The sequence below is a fragment of the Lissotriton vulgaris genome, chromosome 2_1 (assembly GCF_964263255.1).
Source record: "Lissotriton vulgaris chromosome 2_1, aLisVul1.2, whole genome shotgun sequence".
NCBI lineage: Eukaryota > Metazoa > Chordata > Amphibia > Caudata > Salamandridae > Lissotriton > Lissotriton vulgaris.
The window spans coordinates 1,946,569,381-1,946,589,928 of NC_141687.1; the positions used below are offsets into that span (position 1 = coordinate 1,946,569,381).

The 20,548-nt window shown below is 41.1% G+C and overlaps 1 protein-coding gene across 1 annotated transcript in view; it reads left to right on the forward strand.

The window, feature by feature from the left end:
- ABHD2 (abhydrolase domain containing 2, acylglycerol lipase) overlaps positions 1-20,548 on the forward strand; it is a 331,643-nt gene that overhangs the window by 124,312 nt on the left and 186,783 nt on the right. Inside the window, exons 4-6 of the mRNA XM_086958131.1 lie at positions 1,350-1,517; positions 1,619-1,802; positions 16,017-16,109. Of these exons, the coding sequence (XP_086814257.1) occupies positions 1,350-1,517; positions 1,619-1,802; positions 16,017-16,109 (445 nt within the window). The remainder of the gene's footprint in view (positions 1-1,349; positions 1,518-1,618; positions 1,803-16,016; positions 16,110-20,548) is intronic.

Below are 20,548 nucleotides of genomic sequence, written 5' to 3' on the forward strand. Positions count from 1 at the left end.
CCCGCTACTCCTCACCGCATCAGCCCCTCTCCCACCGCCACTGCCATCTGGGTGCACCTCGCGGCCGCCCTCCCCTCCTTCCTTTCTGCCGGCGCTGTCGCGAGGGTAGATCTGCAGGTATTTCGGCCAAAACTCACTAGAAGGTAGGTTGTCTCCCCAGACACTGGCACTGCAGCTCCAGTGACGCTGCCAGCCCGCTACTTCTCCTCTCGTCAGTTCCTCTCCGCGGGGCGCCGCCGTCTTCTCTCTCCGTGCTGGTTCATTCCTCGCGGCTAAAGCCACTGATTTTGGTCGCTTTCAAGGGATTTTCAGTCCCTGGTGCAAATAGCTCTCCCTTGCCAGCTGCAGGTGTGCGCCTCAGGCGGGTCTAAACTTGCTGCTCAGTGCGTCAGTATGTCGATAAAAGGCGGCTGGCCGACCGGAGCTCTTCAGCTTGCTGCTCACTCCATCGTTGCCACGCCACCCCCCCAAAATTGGGCGGGTTAATACCTCCCGGTTTGCTTCATTGTAATTTATGTAAGGAAATTCTTGCCTTTTGTCCCTTTCCACTTGAATGTTGTGATTTGAGCATTGAGAGATGTGAAGAAGAGTGGGAGGGGTGCAGATGTGACATATTAAGATAAAAGTTGACTTGAGGTGCAATAAGCATCTAAACTGTTTCAGCCCTCCCCCACTATGTAATGAATTTTATAGACCATTCCTCAGTAAGTTGTATTTAATTTTTGCACGGCAGGAGGTTTCAAATGGTTCTTAGTTGCCAAAGTAGACTTTGCAAATTCGATACCCAAATATGTAAGTAGATTTGGTTGCCTTTAAAGATTTGCAGATTGTGCCTTAAATGAGACATATATTAAGGGGAAAGTTGAAAGTGATAAACGGTGAAAAATTCCCGCTGTCTGAGCGGACCCCAAAACACCTTTTCACATAATGTTGTTAATGAAATTGACATTGTTGAGTGTCATAAATCCATTTACATTTCTTGAGCATCCAATTTCTTATGTGTTCTGAATCTCCGGAGTAACATAGTCTGACTTCAGTAAAGACTCTCGTGATGGGAGACTAGGATTACAAGTAACTTTTGTGTACACTCGTTTATCTTATGCAGTTTTCCACCAGGAAGAATACAATTCTTGTGGAAGTCTAGGACTCTTGTTGATTCTCGGTTGTAATCACTTTAATTCCAGAAATGACCCCTAAGTCTACAGTCCCTTCGTAAGTATATTGTATTGATAAAACACACATTGACTGGCAGATCATCTTGAAACAAAATAAAATCTTTACTCTTCACACCAAGGCTTTGTGGTCACTTTAAAGTCTAATGCACTATTCTTTCTCTCATTAATTATCAGAGAACATCACCATGGTGATTTGCCCTGGAATAGCCAATCACAGCGAGAAACATTATATCCGTACCTTTGTTGATTACGCCCAGAAAAATGGTTACAGGTGTGCAGTCTTGAATCATCTTGGAGCTTTGCCAACTATAGAGCTCACATCTCCACGCATGTTCACGTATGGTGAGAATCTTGCAACTTGATTTCTACTAGTGTTTTCTCTCTAGCGGTTTGTTTGAGTGACACAATTTTAAGCATTTGTTTCTCAACCTCTTGACTTGCAGGTTGCACATGGGAATTCGGAGCAATGGTCAGCAACATTAAGAAGATCTATCCTCAGACCCAGTTAATAGTGGTGGGTTTCAGCCTGGGAGGCAACATTGTGTGTAAATATCTTGGAGAAGATCAAGTCAACCAGGAGCGAGTTATGTGCTGCGTCAGTGTGTGCCAAGGATACAGTGCACTTCGGTGAGAGTTTTGTGTTATGTTATCAAAAATGGGGATGCAAATAGTGGTAGGGGACTTTAAGCATTTGCTTTATATACAGTCCCACCTCTGTGTCCATTACAGAATTTTAAATGTACTTCACTCTAGTTGCAACAATTTATGTTCAGATTTGTTTTAGAAGCAGACTTGTGCTGACAGTTCCGACAAGACATTTCCTCTATTTAGATTATATTGCCTTTATGGATTAGGTAGGAGCATGGTACTGAAGTAATGACCCATGCCACTGCACTGCCCCTCTTCCACTGCCCCTTCTGTATCTGATGTTGCCTTTGAAGGGCTGGAAAGGAAAACCTTCCACTAAGAATATTGGACCTTCTACGTTTAACACTGTATTACTCAAACCATTTTTCCACTTAAAAGCAACAGATTTGAATGTTTGACTGCTTTGTGATTGTCATCAGAATATATAGTTTGTCTTGTGGCAAAATTTAAGAACAGTCAATGACTGTTTATTTAGACACTACAGCGATAGGAGACGAGCCGCGAGTACCTCGGTCGGCGCCTTTTGATTCATGACTGCGTGATCTTGGCCAATACGGCCATTGTTTCACTTATCAGTGTGAAGCTCTACTTGGATGTGTATTGTTGCTTCTGCTTCAATTTCTTCAATTTACTGGACATATTGTGTGCCTATAAATAGAACAAGCTATAACATTGCTCAGAAGCTGATGTTCTTATATTTGATCATTGCCTAATAACACTGCCCTGATGAAGCCCTATTCAGGGTGAAACGCGTTGGCTGCATGAGTTTTATACCTCAACACTTTGAAAATAAAAAGAAGCAACAGAGACACAGAAGACTCAAGCTCTCATTCTGTGGAATTATAATTGTTCAATATTAATCTATTCCTTTGTGTTGCCTCTCCATACTGTATTCACTTTTGCTTTAATTTTTGATCTTTTGGCAGCGGATCCTGGAGGTGGGCATTTAGACCAAGCATAATTATTGATGCTAATTATTGAGTGATTAGTAAGTTAGTGCGGCTATAATCATCCCTTGCTGCCCCTTTGCGAAGAGTATTTGTTTATTTAGACAATTTGTCTTAAACAACATAAACCCACTAAGTATCCAAAAATATATACATACAACTAAAAATCATAAAACATTTATAGCCAATAAAAACCAATCATAAAATTCATAAAAACTTAACGTCTTAAAATGTGTATAGACTAAGATTGTTTCAAAAAAACTAAGAGCAAGCAATAGTAGTATCATACAAAAGTTAAAGCCGACATAAAGCAGAAAATCCATCTTAGTCCATTAAAAATTCTCTTAAGGAGATCATAAAACTCTGTACTGCACAAGCAACATTCAAATAGTGCATAGCAGTCTTAAAATAGCTTCCAAAGGCACAAGGATTTTAAGCAATCCATTAGCATGTGCAGGTTATTACATTTTACACCATGCCACACATGCATTTACCCTCCACATCCATCATCTCTATTTTTATCTTGTCGCTTCTGTAGCATGGCTTAATACACGACCGTAACTTAACAATTCATATCAAAGCCGCCGATTGGGTAGTACATCTACATTAGGGAGCCATTCTTCGTTAGTCTGAGAATTGGGCATAAAGTGAACTGAAGGCTTCCCTTTTATGTATTGCCTAGCCTGTTCCCTAGAAATTTTTTATTAAAATTCAGAGTTCACTCCTGGAGGTTCAGGGTACATAGCCTAACATTCAGTTCTAGATATGCCCCCCAGAAATTTCGTGTCGCTCTTGGCCTAACTTAATTTACTGTTCATGGTCTCTTTTTTGCACCATAATGATACCTTTTGCTCTTCTCCAGCATTTAGCCTTTGCCAGAATCTCCCTACTGCTGCCCGTGATAGGTAACTCCATGATGTCATACCTGTTTCCAGTCTTATTGCCCGGATCATTATGGAACTTGCTAGGGAGAGTAAACTTTTCAAACATTTTTCTCTTCTGGTTCCCAGCAATGTTTGCCACTTAGGCTTAACAACTCGGCTCCGAACTGGAATTGGGGGCGAATCATAGTCGCATAGGTTTTTAACACTGGTCTGTAAGACATGTCTCTGTAGTTTCTATTAAACCTATTTAGACTGTTTACCGAGGCAAGTGCTCTTGCTTTAAGTGATTCAATATGTATTTTCAATTTTTGTTCTTCTCAAACCATTCACCAAGGTACTTGTATTCATTTACAGAATCCAGCTTGTTGGGGACCAAGTGCCACCTAAACCTTGCAGTTCTTATTCTCTTTTTTTTTTTTTTTTTTTTTTTTTTTTTTACCAAAGCCATGAACTTTGGTCTTCATGTTAACCACAAGCATTTCATGGTAACAATATTCCATAAACACAGCCAACTTCCTTTGCAAGCCAATCTCTGTTATAAACATTATCACAAGAATGTCCGCATTCAGGAGACCTGCTATATGTTTTCCATTCATTATGAGGCTGACTCCCTTGGCTATATCTCGGGCTACCAGCATATCTGTTATAAACAGGGAGAACATCAGGGGGCCAACACATATCCCTGCCTCAGCCCGTTATTGATTGGGGTTTTCTGGGCCAGTGCCCCCTCAATTTCTGCAATTACCTATGCCCAATTATGTTAGTGTAGTTCTTGTATCACAACCAGGAGTCTCTTAACACCTTGGCTGCTGTGACTTTTCCCCTCCTGTGCTGAACTTGCTTGAATACTATAGTTTCATGACGAGCTCAGCTCGTCATAAGCACAGCTCAACCGTGCCTCATGATGAGCTCAGCTCGTCATGAGCATCGAAAGGGTTAAAAAAGAAAATATGCCTAACAACGTGAAGGTACACTTCAAATTTATTAACGACACGGAGACCAGGATTATCCTTTATCTTCCTCCGCTTTAATTCATAATTTCCTAACAGCAGCCATTTTAAACATTTCCAAACTTACTTTTTCCATGAACATCAGGGAAAACAAACAGTTCATCAGTCTTTCCTTAATGTCCAGATGGAACCCGAAATAGTCCTGCATCTCTGCCTGGATTCCTTCTTTCTTCGTGCAAATGTAAATGTAAATGTGGGTGTACTTTTAAAGCGCACTGTGACTCCAAGGAGTATCCTGGCGCTGAAGACCGCTGGGGAACCCGTCCTGGTTTTCCCTGTGAGATGGTCCCTTTCTGGGTATTTCCAAGGTGAAACCAGGCATCCCCGGCGTCTGTGGGAGGCCGTTGTAGAGAGGAGGCAAGCTTAATACCCAGAGTTGCCGAGTGTGTTCCCTGGTTAGAGTAGGCACAGAGGCGAGAATTATCGAGTCCTTTTGACCCTGGTCCACGACCCTGCCGCGTCGGGAATTGAACCCTGGTCTTGGGCCGTTCGCTGCTTACGGGTCTGCCGCCTCTAACCAGTGAGCCACACCACTCCACAAATCATGCCATAAGTTCAGTTTAATTCCTTGTGTTCTGAATAACTGTATTGCTGGTTTGAGGACCTCCATGAAACGCCACCGTGCGACTAATAGGTTGAATGGGAGCCTGGTGAACTTAAAAACCTGGCCCCGGGACTGGAATTGCAGAAATCTGCAATTGGGGAGGAGAGTTGGGAGGTGAGATAAGCGTCTTTCAGGTCCAGGCGCATCATCCAGTCTGGTGCAAGCAAGACATCCCTGAGGAGATGAATTCTTTCCATCTTGAAGTGGTGGAAGACCAGCCATTTATTAAAGTTTGGGGATTGATAACTGGCCTGTGACCGCCAGTGGGGTGAATATGCATTTGATGTTGGACTGCGCTTTATCGAATGATGTGAAAGTCACACATTTGCCCAAGTCTTTTACAAAGGGGTCACGGAACAGTCCCCCTTACGCCACTGCCTCCTCCCCCACTGTCCAATTTGAGAGGACCTCTGGGGAGCCTGACACCTTGGCCTCTTCTGCTTCTTCCAGGAACTTGATCATATGACCAATGGCCTCTAATAGCATGTCCTGGCACGAGTGCCACAACCCATGTATGTCCTTCCTAGTGTCAGTCATGTACTTCGCTAAGAAGATGGCCATTTTTTAATCTGCATCGTGGTAGAGGGCAACTTTTCCCTCTATGGTAGGCTGGGGACACCTAGCCCTGAAGCAGTTTCAGGCCTCCTTCTCTAATGGTTATCGGTGACGGTCTTCAACAAACGCAACTACTTTGGCCCCCAGGACCCACACAGCTGATCTCGGATGGATTATGTCATCTGGATCTAACAAATTTGAATCTCCTCCCTGAGGGGAAATGAGATCGGAAGGTCTTAAGAAGCTGGCGGTCATTCTCCGAGTCCCCAGGGTAGTCTCCATCCTGCTGGTCAGGGGTATCCAGGCTAGGGGGAAGAGGGAGCAGGTTCAAGGGGGGCTTCTTGTGGAGCTGCCTTGGCAAACAAAGCTTGTTAAGGGGTGTAAACGTGTGCCTAACTACCACTTCCTCACATTTCTTCTTGGGGGGGGTGGAGGGGTGGGGGCCCTTCCCTTAGGTTTTCCTGGCGGTTGGGAGGGATTGAGGAGGCTTCTCCATGCTCCAGCAACACGCTCTCACCTCCTTTGAATGGGCGAGCAAGACTCACTTTGTGGAGCCAGTGAGATGTGGCGCAGCAGTGCCAATTTAGCGGGCAAGAGCTGCACCGCACCAATATTGACAGTCGTGTGAAGAGTGCAAAAGCGGTCTCGCGACCTAACAAGGAATCTGAAAATAAGAAAAATTCTAGAAGCGGCTCATCTGAACAAAGACATTTGTGAATAAAACCCTTACAAACCCACACAAAGTTATCTGAGGAAACCCCAGAGAAAAGGGAAGAGAACCTAACTGGCTGTGGAGCAGCGAAGAAATAGAAAGTCCAGACCGAGATGAAGGACTGTTAGGTTCCATGCTGTGGACATTGAAGAAGGACTGATGACTTTGTTTGTTTTCCCTGATGTTCATGGGGAAAGTGCGATTTGGAAATAATGTATTATGGAGGAGGAGGATGAGCATAATTCACGCCTCCGTTCCTGTCAAAGAAGCCCCTGTTTCCCCAAATCCGGTTCACCAGATCGAAGGAATCACGTAAGTCAATGAAGCAGCAGAATAAACTGCCCCTTTACTCCATTGACTTCCGCGCTAGGAACTATAGACAGAAACCATGATCTATTATTCTGGAGTGGGCTGATCTAAAACCCCCTTGTTCTCTGGGTACAATAAGATTTAGCTACGCCCATACCTCGTGGCTTGTTAGAATAATTTTTGTAAAATGTTTTTCGCCGACATCCAGCAGGTTAAGTAACCTTTAATTCTCAGGAACCTTTGGGTCCCCGTTCTTATTTGCAGGTCTAATGATAGCCCCTTTCCAGTTGTCTGTGAACTGGCCTTTGGCTGACATTCCTTGAAATGCCAGGTGGAAGAATTTGGCACTCCAATCGGGGCTGGTCTTCACTATAACAACCAGGAGAATTTCCAGGCCTGCTGCTGTAGTCTGTACCAGTGTTTTTATGATTGTTTTATGATTGCCCGATTAAGACTGTGTTCTAAAGTCCTAAGGTCCTCTTCCACTCTGCTCCATGGGATGATCCTTGTATTCTTGGGTACTGGTCTTCCTCCATAGATTTCTTTTAATTATTCTAACCATGCATCTTCTACCACCAAACAGTTCATTGCACCTATTTCCTTGCCTGTACCCATCTATACATACTTACAAAACATACATTTTTTTTTTTGTTTCTATTGTTTCCAACAGATTTTCCCAGCATCTCTCTTGGTATGGTCTCCTAGGATCTCTTTTCAGTTTTTTATGTTTCTTGGTATTAAGGAGGCTGTTATAGGACTCATCCAACTACTTCTTAAGTTGTTATGCCCCTTGCCTGATCTGGGCCTTTAGCTTCCAACAGACGTCATCAAACCGTTCATTTACTTTCCTTGCATTGATCTGGAAGTTTTTCTTCCGCTTCCTGTGGGCATGTAGTTCTACCCTTAAGCAATAAGCCGCCTGACTAATAGTGCTTTTGTACCACTTAATACAGTTTACAGGGTCCACAGTCAACACTTGGCCCTGCTGGTAATTGGCTAGTTTTTCTAGCATTTCCTCCGAAATCCTATTGGTGAGACACTGAGGATAGCTAATCTGTAGAGGAATGAATGTTTCCCTGAGCCTACTTTCTCCTACAGTTATTTCTATTTTTAGGGGATAGTGGTCCGCATTACATGGAAACATTTAATTTTGTCTAAGAGCCAGGCATACAAAAAGAAATAATCAATAGAGCAGGGTTGTGATTGCTTCTTAAATGTCTGATGAGCAAGCTAATCTGGGTCATTCTGGCCATTTACACAGAATAAGCCTTTATAAGCCCAAGAACTTCCAAGTGTAATATCGCGTGTTGCAAGCGCTAGAGAATTTGAGGCAATTTCCTCTTCCTTAACTCTTATGAATTTCAGGTATGCATTGTTTCATCTAGATACAAAGACAGATGAAATGTACTGCGTGCTGAAGTTCATAGAATAGTAATTCAAATTTAATTAAATATGTGGAATGGAATGTGCAATCAAATCAAGTCTCAAATATCCTTGTGGTGACTTGGTAGTTTTTAACCACGTAGAGCAAGTGTTGATTTATTTACAAAATGATTCTTATCTTCATTTCTTGAAATATCCATTGTGGATCTACTTTCTACAACGGAATTCCAGACTTGATGGCGACTCGCATGTTGACATTAGGGAAGTATTTAGAGTATTGCAAGCTTCTAATTTTGTGTATTTTTATCTGTGTTTTTGTTTGCTTAAATTTTAAACTTCTCGTGTGATTATCATTACATTGTCTGTTTAGGTTCTCATTATAAAACACCTTTTTGTGTAGGTGCTTCATGTATTTTTGTTCTAGTTTCTCAAGTATTATACTACGGAAATCCAAGTAACTGCACGCATCTTTGAAGTTTTTGTATTGGAAAGCTAATTTGACAGAATACCAGGATATTATATGGAGTGGGATTTCCCCGTTTTGATTGCAAACCTAATGGATCCTGTAGATCAGAAAATTACGCGATTTCATTAGATGGAAATTTCAGATGGGCAATTTTATATTCACCCTGCCGTGATCTTCCACTAAAATAGCACAATCGTGAGCAAAGTGAAAAGCTGTGCTAAATTTGTTAAAGTAAACGTTTCTGACAGATTGTGTTGGTGATCTACAAAAAGTAACTGACACTAATTCACATATATGCTTTCTTTGCAGACTGTTAGCATTACATGATAAGCATTCAGTGTTACTAACCCATTCTTAACTGTGGCACAAGCTCTTGCATTCTTTTATTGAGTGGCAAATAGGCAATAACCAGGGCCATTCCAATTATGCATCACTAGAGGACCAAATTTCATCAAGAAAAGGCTTGATGCTGCACATTTTGTGATGGTATGGCGTCATTTAGCAATTTTTAGGTATCGCTTTCGAGAACCTGCAGTAGAGCATGCACCGTTGCTTGCAAGACTCTTGTGTCTGATAATGTGCATGAAACTCGCCCATGACTAACCATTCATTGGCATGATTATCGCTTTTACTTGCTGCCTTCTCATTGGGGTGCAATTGCCATGCGCCACTACCTTTTTTCTTCTATGACACACAGACCCAAGTACAGAGTAATTTACTTTGATTAGTGTCCTTCTGCTCCTGATCCACTGCTTGCACTGTGATTCAGTGGCAGATGGTTTCTGTATCTCATTAGCTTATCTCTTCTGCATCGCGGGGCATCTCCTGAGGTTCCAACGCGGTGTTTGGTTTTTAACCAATGGGTTGAGGAAGAGTCAATTTCTTTAAAGCATTATTTATTCCTGTTTTTCTTCCCTGCCTCATCCATATTCCTAGATGCGTGTTTCCATGGGACATTGCATCTTCCCCCGAGCCTTGTTTCTTATTCCCTTCCCCCTTTCAGACAAAAGGGAAAAAAAGCAGTGACGGGCCAGCACTGACTGCTTCTTAGTGGTATTTTAACCATCCCATTAACAAAAACCCGCTCTCCCGTTCTCCATCCCCCACCCCCTCCCAGCCTCCTGTTGTTCCCTCCAGGTTTTCCGCCAGCCAATTGGCAAAGCCAATAAATAGCTTCCTGAAGGGCAAGACCCTTTGGCTTTGCCAATGCTTGTTGCTCGTGCTTAACACTGTGTAAGCAAAGGTTTCGTCTCATTAGTACCAGGTTAACAACCAAATACAGAAATAAGCAGCTGAAATATGCCCAGTCAAATTATGTGAAGGGCCAACACATGTTGCAATGTTCCCCTCAAACTTGCATTTAATGTACCACAGGAGATGAGATTTGTTTGCTATGTCCATACTTTCATCTATTTGTAGGCTATAATGTTGACTTTTATAAATTCTTTCAATCAACTGTTCTTTTATGTTGTCTGACATTTTGGCAGTTTGCTTTTTTACAGTGTCAGATAATGCCACTAAATTTTAATCTTTCGCAGCTTTTTCTCCAATCATTGCATTCACCATGGCTTTGGCAGCAGGTACTATTAGTTCTTCAGCAATTGTATGAGGGTTTCCAGTTCTTGCTAGGAGCATGGGCACTTCATATAAAGCTTGCTCTTTATTTTGAAGAATTCTGTCGATTTAGCAGCATGTTCTTTATGCTTAGTTTTCAAGTGTCTTATACGTGTGAACATGTGAACCTCATTGATAAATGTTCAACAACGTATCTGCGAAACTTTGTATTCTTTGGACTTAAATCGCGTTGTTTTGAGCATGACGAACAATCATTGATGTCTTTTATGGCTCTCCACTTAAGTGTAACCAGCGATCCATTGTTCTTATGTCTTTTAGGATACCCAAAATGATGAATCTATTGCAGCACAATATTCGGTTACAGAATCAATTTCTAGCATAGCTATTTGGCAACAACCATAGTCCTTTACTACTTTACCTGTTATAGGTTGCCCTCATCAGATGCTTCCAGACTACATATGCTCTGGTGTTTAGAGATGAAGCAGCATCTGTAAGATGTTAACACTGCTTGAGCACTGGTTTTGTGGAAAAGACAGAGGATACTAACAAATCATATGGATATGGGTGTAAGCTGAATAAGATTTATTTTCTGTTGCCAGTGTTGTGAGATGGCATAGCATTGCACGCAACTCTTCTATTACCCAATTTTACAGTACGTGTACTAAATAAGCAAGCAGTGCTTGAAATTGAAATATAGAAGTGCTGCTACTCAATATTCCAGAGCACTTCTTTGATAATGAGCATGGTAATCTCTGATTAAATGTTATAAACTCTCAGAAGTGCTGGATCTCTCCCTTTCAAAATAAATAAGTCCAGATACTCTGTACCCTTAAAGTACCTCCACGTTTAAAATACTCCTCGAAGTTTAGTGATACTGGGCAACCAGCGGTGACCAGTGAACATTAACATTGGTAGGACACAAATAAATGCCCCAAGTTTCCATGAGTGAGCGAACTCAACGCTTCAAAGGAAGTCTGCAAGGGGGATCTCACTTGGCAATTTATCAAACAAAAGGTGCAAAGTGGAGCATTATACATAGAATTGCATCAAATATGGGTATTTATAGAATACTACTCCAGTGTTCCACAAAAGAAAGCTGTGCAACATAGCATTACACAGTATACCTCCAAAACAGATGGCACACAACTGCAGACTGATTCTTAAAAGAGCTATGAAGTATATCTTTTCAGAGTGTGCCATAGAAGCACTGGGCAGCATGGAACTGCAGAAATCCCTAAAATAGAGCTGCTTGTATTTTACGGATGAGTCACAAAAAACACCTGTAACAGCATAAGGGCATGATGTGACACTTAAAGAGAGCTGGGCAACCATTCACAAGAGTGAAAACATTTAACCAACAAAAATTGTTGTAGTAATACCCATTAATTATTCTAACAATGTTTCAGCAAAGAACAAGGTTATCTTAATCCAAGATTCAAAGAGTCAAAAAAAGTCAAAAATTTCCGTGTTTCACGTGTTGGTTTATTCTTTGTTTCTCTCAGCATAGAATTTGACATTTGCCAACACGTGTTTAGTCTACTCATAGACTTTCTCAAGGTTGGAAAAATAAATACTAAATATTTGTATTTGTTGGTTGCAACCAAGTTTTCATTTCCACAGATTATTTTGAGACAAGGTTGGTGAGAATTGTAATCGATAGGACCATGTTTTGAAATAGCCACATTATGGCCAAAGAATGTGTTACGAGTTAGGAAAAAGAGCAAAAGAATGGTGAAAGGACCAAAAAAAACAGACGATTGAGTTGTGATATAGACAAAATCAGGCAAAGGTTGACTGCCCTTTTTGAACTCCAAAATGACATATATGGAAATGGGTGATTAGAGACATATAGTTCACCAAGTGTACATAATATTTGACCGAATAAAAAAACTCTTATAATGTACTATTGGACCCACCGATGTTATGAGGTAATTACGATATTCCTTGAGTATGCTATCACGTGCTGTATCTTGTTTAATCCTGTTATCCTATAAGTATTCAAAGGGATCTATTTTAAAATGAATAAAATTCCATTAGTGCACTGACCTAACAAGCCATTCAATGTGCGCTGATAGTTGGCGCTTACTATGTATTGTGCTCAATAAGTTCAGTTGCACGAGCCTTTGCTGAAACATTGTTTTAATAATTAATGGATATTACTACAACAACTTATGATGGTTAAATGAATCCGGTACATTTTGGAGCAATATAATTGTTTAAGGGGAGTGCTGAATTAAGCTCTATGTATATGTTGATTCTAAATATGTTTGGAGCAACTTTATGAGCTATTGAATCAAACGCACAATGGGTTTCTGTACATCTCGCCTCCTGAATTTAAGTATTTTAAGTTGTTCTTACATGCGATAAAAAAGGTGTTTGATAAAATAAAAATATATGCCTAGGATCATACATTTTGGCCATGCAGGGATTGATCCCAGTTTCAGACTTTACAACTCATCTACTTAATTGGTATTCCATTATGCTTTCAAAGGTTACTGCCTTCTGCTCAGGAATGTGGACACTTCAACAGAGGTCCAATTACATCAGTTTCTCGGGGCTCCTGGCAGTAAAGCTTTTGCTCAGATACTTCCCTTCACACTTTCCCTACAAGGTAGTCCTTATGAGAACAGACAATAAGACAGCAATACATCACATTCAGAAACAAGGAAGCACTCATTCACTTGAGATATCCTAGCAAGCACCGAGCATATGGAAATGGGCAATACAACATCACAGACTTGCTTCATACCTACAGAACAGGGAGCATTAATTAGTTTTCAAAATTCCAGTTGTTAAAGCTTTGCAAAAGTATCACCTGCTCCAGTATGGAATTCTAATGTGGTACTAGCTAAACTTACAGGTCATCCTTTTGAGTCGTTTCATTCTTGTCCACTTCAGCATCTCTCATTGAAAGTTGCTTTTCTAGTAGAGATTACCTCATTTAGAAGGGGTTAGCAAAATACAAGTGCTCACCCTTCAAAAGCATTGTTTACTAATGCATCAAGAGTGGGTTGTCCATATTCTAATCCAGTAGTGTCGTCTTTTCACCTTTATCAAAATGTTGAACTGCCAGTTTTCCTTCCTAAAGCAGACTCTGTAGCAGAAACAACACTTCCCACTCTAGATGTTAAGAGAGCATTATTATACAACATTGACGGAACTAAATCTTTTCGAAAACACAATTGTGTGTGTCCTTCTCCTACCCTAGAAAGGGTTATGCAATATCTAAAGCAGGTATTGCTAGATGGAAATGTATCCTTACATCAAGGCCAAAAGGAAATCACTAGTCCCTCTAAAACCACTTTCCACTTGGAAAACCGGTGTATCAATGGCTTTTTTTGGGTAACATTCCTATAGCTGATATCTGCAAGGCAGGAACATGGTCAAATCCACATACATTTACCAAACATTGTGTGGATGTCCTCACATGCCGACAGGCATGCATTGGACAAGCAGTAATCAGAATTGTTTCAAACATCAGTTACATCCACCGACTTGCCACTGCAAGGGGAGAACTACTTAACAGTGTATGCAGAACATGTGTAGCTACAGTCACTCATGCTATGAATGAATTGTTAACTAACCTGTAACCATCTATTAGTCTCACATACGCCCACCCTCCCACCTACCCGAATGTAATTTGGTATCGCAGATACAAATACATACTCTACAGCTATATTCATTTACTTTCCTTTTTCATTGAATGGTCATCCCTATGAACTGCTTCTAGCTCCAGTATTCATGCACCTGATGTGCAACAAACCATCTGAAAGTGAAGCTTTGACGGTGCACATTACTAACTAGAAGAGTAGGCTTAGACCTTGTGAGTCTTCGTTGAAGTAAAACAATTTGCAAACATCCGAGCTCAACACTAGATTGCAGGAGTATGCATCATGTGAATCTAGAGCATTACATGCAACAGATAGATGCTCGGAGGGTAATTCCTTTTCTGTAGTGTTGTCCAAATTGAAGAAGCATACTAGGTCTCATTATTTTACTAAAATAGACAGTTTAGTATTGGTATATCTTAAATTAGCCTGAAGGTCTCTAAACTCCACCATTATTACTTTCCATACCGACTAACTTCAGTAATACGTTTTCTAATTTCTCCATATCCATTATAATGGATTCCGCCATTTAACCTGAACTTTTTGCTGGTGACCCTAACCCTTCATCGCTTTATCCAGAAGAGCAAAAGACTTCTTGGACCAAATGGGTATTTTTCTTGTTCCATTGTTAATTAATTATATTCAGTAATTTTACATCCAGGTTGCCTTTCCTTCCCTAGGCTCGCTCGAGTCTGGCAGGGGAAGTTAAAGGAATGCTTTATGATGCACACTAAGTTGAAAAATGAAAACCTCTTTCCACAACGTTTTGCTTTAAGATGCAGCACTGCAGAGCCTTGGTTGGTGCACAAAAAAGACTGATTCACTGTTTTAGCTGCATGTTCTAAAATGTGTAAAGATTTTGGCAATACATTTGTTTATCTTGCACCAAAAAGTCAAATTAGTAAAGCTTCCTCTGTAGCAGTCTACCTTATTGCATTCCTATAAAAGGTGTTACTATAGTTAAATAAATGCAATACGGTACTTCGATATAATTGTAGAGAAGTTTTATTTTTATTTACAAAAATACCATATCATATTTTAAAATGTCATGAACAAATTAACAAAATTGTTACCTAAAATAACCAATAACAATTGCATATTGAAAACTGCAAAGTAATAGAATTAGAACTATTTTCACCTAAGATAAGTCTTTCTGCTATCTCTCCCCGTGTGAATGTCCCTGCCTAAAATAACTCTTAAATCTTTCATCTGTTCCGTGGGCCATTTAAAATGCCACATGTCCTTTTGCCTAAAAAATTAATATAAAACAGAACTGCAGCAATTAAGTACCTTTAGCCAACCATATGCAGTCTCCATAAATGCTCAAGACATCCTGAAATAACAAAACCTTAATGAGGCGCTCTGCAAATATACCCTTCTACACTTTCAAAATCTGCTTCTGGTTTATGCTCAGGACTAGGTTTGACACATCCCTTGTCCATCCCACCCCATTTATGTTAATTAAGCGTCAAACATTCCACTATCCATCACTATCTTTTCACCAAACCTGTCTGAGTGTTCTATTTTCCAAACACTCCTTTATTATATACTGAATTATATATTTTTTTAATCTACATTGGTATCCGCATATAATTTGGAAAATGTGAAGGTGCCTGAACCAGGGCAGTTACTTCCTCTGGTGATTTTGTTATGATCAGCATCATCTATTATCAACTGTGGAGATATTCTTGTGGTCGGGTTAGAAACGTAGATCTGTAATGGAATTGCTAGAGGCTTTGCTCTGTTAATTGAATTATTGGTGATTGGGTCCAGCTTTGTCAGGATCCAAGCTGTAACCACTCAAACGCTTTTAGATGATACCACCCTGCTGCCTTGAGTTGCAGCAGAGAGACGCCAGCACACAAGGGACATGAAGTAAAAACAGTCTTGTGGTTCAAACACGGCTGGATCAATATATAGAACACCTCTCATTTACCTTGGAAAGGGGCAAGATCACACACCCAAACACTTCTTTTGCATCCATCCTCTAGTACACTTTACTCTTCCATTACCTGGTAACTGGGCAATGTCTTAAGCGATGCACAAGGATTCTTATCAGATTTCAGCAGTTTGTTTTGCTTTAATATTTTCTTGTTCCCACCATTCTAATGCTAATATTTGTTTTACTGGTATACTTTAGGGCACAAGAAACTTTTCAACAATGGGATCAGTGCCGGAGATTTTATAATTTCCTCATGGCGGACAACATGAAGAAAATTATTCTTTCTCACAGGTATGTTCTATTTTAGTAATTTTGTTGTATACGTTCAAACACATTTATACTCTGAGAAATCTGCTGAATGTTTGTCCATTGTGGAAATTATCTTGTGACTGGTCTGACCTCTCAGGACTCTTGACTGCCTAAAACGATATTTTCTTTTGTTAAAGCAGTTAAGAGATATTACTTAAATGTAGACATTTTAAAGGAGTGTATATATTATTTTGAATACTGGTGGTATTTTACAAAGTTAGCCTTATGCTCAAACTCATTTTGTAATTCGCTGCATTGCTGAGGGGTTCTGTTAGTATCAGGGTTGGCCATGTTTCTTCACAGTCCGCCATCTTAAAGTGATAGAAACTGTTAGGCAGTGTATAAAGGTCATTACGTGGCCAGTGTGTTCTAGGCAATTCTATTGAATATTTAACTCTGGCATCACTGTTTACCTCTTGCTTTCACTGTAGAGTCAACTGCTGAAATACTGTCCCAGGTCAGAGTTAAAACAGGAATTATCTCAATTGAAACCTAACTTAGTTTCTTCCCGTTTAAACTTATTAAAATGATTAATTGTGTCCGATTTATCAAGCAATGGTGAACAATTTATTTCTTAATGTTTCAGTCTACCCATAATGCAAGACAGACCAAGCTGCTCCAGATTGCCAACCTACACCCTCCTCCAAAGTGCACGCTGAATCTCTTGTTCACTGTTATAAAGATCTGCCCAACTTTCTGTTTCTTAATAGGACAACGGACTCCATCTAAGACAGTGCTAACCAAGGCCACAAATTCTGTAAGATAATTCTAAAAAGTAGATTCAGGGAGACCGATAAATCTGTGTGCAAAACACCCTGAATCAGGGTCCAAACAGGACAACATTAATTTGGTCCTTTAAATCCGCTCAGTTATGATACTCCCCCTTGGTCTCTCCTACGCCGAACGTCTCATAGTAGGATGGAAAACTGCTTCTTACTCTGTTTAGTAACCAATACGTTCCCCTGCTATTACTACTCATAGTATATAGCCATAAGGCTACCACGGCCGTCTAAAGGTGGTGAAGACAATGTTATTTATTGCTTGCTTATTTATGCAACTTGAACTACATGCTGAATATTATTTTCCTAGGCCCCAGGTTTCTGCTTCTGCTTTTCTCATTTTCGCTACATATATTCTTGATTTTTTGATTCTCCAGTATTGTATCTTTCATAGATACACATGCTTGTATCTTCCCTGTCGTCATGGTGGGAGTCTCCCAGTAAAAAGAATAACCATAGCAGTAGAAGAAAAAACTGCCTGGAAACCATAGAGAAGTATAACAAAAGGTAACCTCTCCTCCTCATTATGTGGCCCAAACCACAGCCTATCAGCTGCCAGCACCAACATACACCATCCCCAGCAGAGCCACCATACCTCCGATTTCCAACCGCCTTCGTGTGAGAAGGAGTCTCCCTGAGCTGAGCTCCTTTCATTCTCTACTGAACTTTTGACCTTTTGCAATTGGGAGTAAGGTACTGATTTTCAATCTTATTTCTTGAAAATGTCTGATGGCTCCAAGAAGAGACTCTTCAGATCTTGCAGATCCTGTGGCAAAGCCAGATTGTTTTCTGAAGACCCACATAAGGAATGCTTGTACTGCTTGTATCCCAAGCATGTTCCTAAGGACTGCAACCATTTTCGGACCTTCTCTGCTAAAACACTCAAGACAGAGAAGCTCAACTATTGCTATGGCTTCAAAAGAAGAAAGCTACAGACTGAGTCTGTGGGTGAAACCAAGGGACATTCCTCTAAAAAGCATAAGAAAGAGTCCTCTGAGGAAAAAGGAGATCAAAAGAGACAAAAATCAAGTAAAACCAAAGAAGGTGAAACTTCTTCTCTTCCTCCAACTCCTCTCAACCCTACCTTAGAAAAGAAGACCCCGTCAAACTAAGGAAATTCCTGTCAGATCGCCGACGACCCCGACGACTATCTCGACGGCGACTATCTCATCGAAGACCATCTCGACGACGATTGCGTCGTCGACAACGATGAAGATAATGACTCCGTCGACGGCAAGATCTTCGTCGATGACGATCCCGTCGGCGATCCAGTCATTGTTCCCGTCGACGACGAGAAAATCGTCGACTATGACAGGTGTTGGATCTCAGACGATGATGACTTCAACATTCATATCCATTAAGAGAATTATCCCGTTGACGGGCTCGTCTATGTGTAAGAGAGTTTTCCACTCCTAAAATTTCCCCGCTGCTTCCATCCACTATTCTAGATTGCCAGGAATCTAAAGATGAGGGGTCTTATGGAGCTGCCTGTATCCCCTCGCAGCTACATATCAAAAGTCAGGAATCGGAGGATGAGGATTTCCAAGAGGTTCAAGAACAATTCACTTTTAAGGATCGGCCATTAAGAGGCCCTAAACGTTATGAGTCATTTCATCAGGCTTATAATTATGAAGAGGAGGAAGTAAGTCCCAATGTTCAGCAGGAGTCTACATCGGTGCTTGTACCTCTAATTTCTGACTTAAGGCATATGATACAGTTATTACCGCCGTTTTCCGGAAGATAACGCTTCAGTCCCTGGTCCTACTCCTGCAAGTATTCCTCAACCTGTGAAGGAAACATCAGTGGTTTAGTCTCCTCCTCCAGTCCCAACGAGTTGACGCTCCGAAAATAATACCAATTCTGGATGACTTAATAAATTCTGATCATGAAGATCAAGCTGAGGAAGGAGAGATTCCCCGGGATGATGTAGTTTGGTATGAATGGGACCAATACATTGTTCCAACTTCTCCTTCGTCACCATTGCCTCAAGCGAGTTCTCCACCGGAGGATAAAGCCAGCTTTCATGACTTGATTGAAAAAGCCGCAAAAAGATTTGAGCTTACTATGCCTGTAAAATTAAGTGAATGTTTCCTTTATGACTTCAAGGAGTCCTCTCAAAAGTCAGTAAGGGCTATCCCGATAATCCAGCAGATCTGGGATGAAGGAATAAAATTGATGAGAAATCCGGCATCCGTTCCAGCATCAATTCCTAAACTTGATAAGAAATACCGTGCTCCAGAGACATCTCCAGCATGCCTAATTGGGCATCCTCGTCCGGAGTCTGTTATTCAAGCGGTGCAGAGATGCTCCAAAAATCCGGCGACAGCCTGTTTGGCGCCTCCTGATAAGGAAGGCAAACGAATGAACAGTATTGGAAAGCGCTTTGCAGTTATGGCGGCAGCGTCTATCAAGGCAGCAAATGCAATGGCGCTTATCAGTTGATTTAACAGACAGATGTGGTCAGACATCGCACCAATCCTGTCCTATCTCCCATATGGCAAAAAGGAGGAAGCAAATACAATTTTGCAAGATGAAGCCAGAGCAACATCTGAGTCCAAAGATGTAGCGATGGACATAGTGTCTGTAGGTTTTCGTCAAAGGGCTGAAGCGGTTGCTCTTCGTAGGCAGGGATGGCTAAAATCAACATCTTTTAGGCCTGAGGTCCAATCAAAAATCATCGACATGCCTTTTGATGGAGAAAGCCTGTTTGGGAAGCACATTGACAAGGCGCTTCAAGGAATAAAAGCAGACACTTTCAAGAAATAAAAGCAGAGCTTTGGGATCTTTACAACAAGGTCGCTACCAGTCTTTTCATGGCAGAGGATCGAGAGGACATTTCCAGGAACGTTCCTCTTTTCAGTCGTACAGGTACCAGCCGTACCATCAACAGGGGTACCGTCAGTTCTCCACCAATCAACAGGATCGGTCCTCTAATGCATCATTTCAGCAGCAGCAAGGAAGGAGAAAATCTGCTGCAAGAGGAAAGTCGCAAGATTCTGGTCGAAGACGGTGATATTCTTCAGGTGCCTCTGGCCCCGTCTCATTTCAAACAGTTCCATTACCTTTCTCAATTTCTAAATTATTGGCAATCAATAACATCGGACAAATGGGTGTTAGACAGCATAACACAGGATCACACTCTGGAATTCTCACAAAAACCTCAGAATCGCCCACCTGTCTACAGAAATCAAAATCATCTCTCAGCCCTCAAGACAGAAATTTTAGCTCTCCTAATGAAAGGGCAATAGAAGAGGTACCACCAGATCAACAGGGGACAGGATTCTGTTTGCACTTTTTCCTCATAAAGAAAAAGCAGTCTTCCAAATGGAGACAGGTAATGGACCTCAGAGATCTGAACAAATACATAAAGAAAATCTCATTCCGCATGCTGTCATTACAGGAAATCCTCCTGTTACTTCGCAGAGGAGATCACATGGTCTCTCTAGACCTTTTGGATGCATATTTCCATATCTCAATCCACAAGAAGCACAAACTGTATCTGCGGTTCATGGTGGCGGGTCGCCATTACCAGTTCAAAGTCTTACCTTTCGGCCTAAAATCTGCCCCAAGGGTTTTCACAAAATGTATGGCACCGATTGCAGCACATCTAAGGCAACAAGGTCTCCAAAAGTTCCCATATTT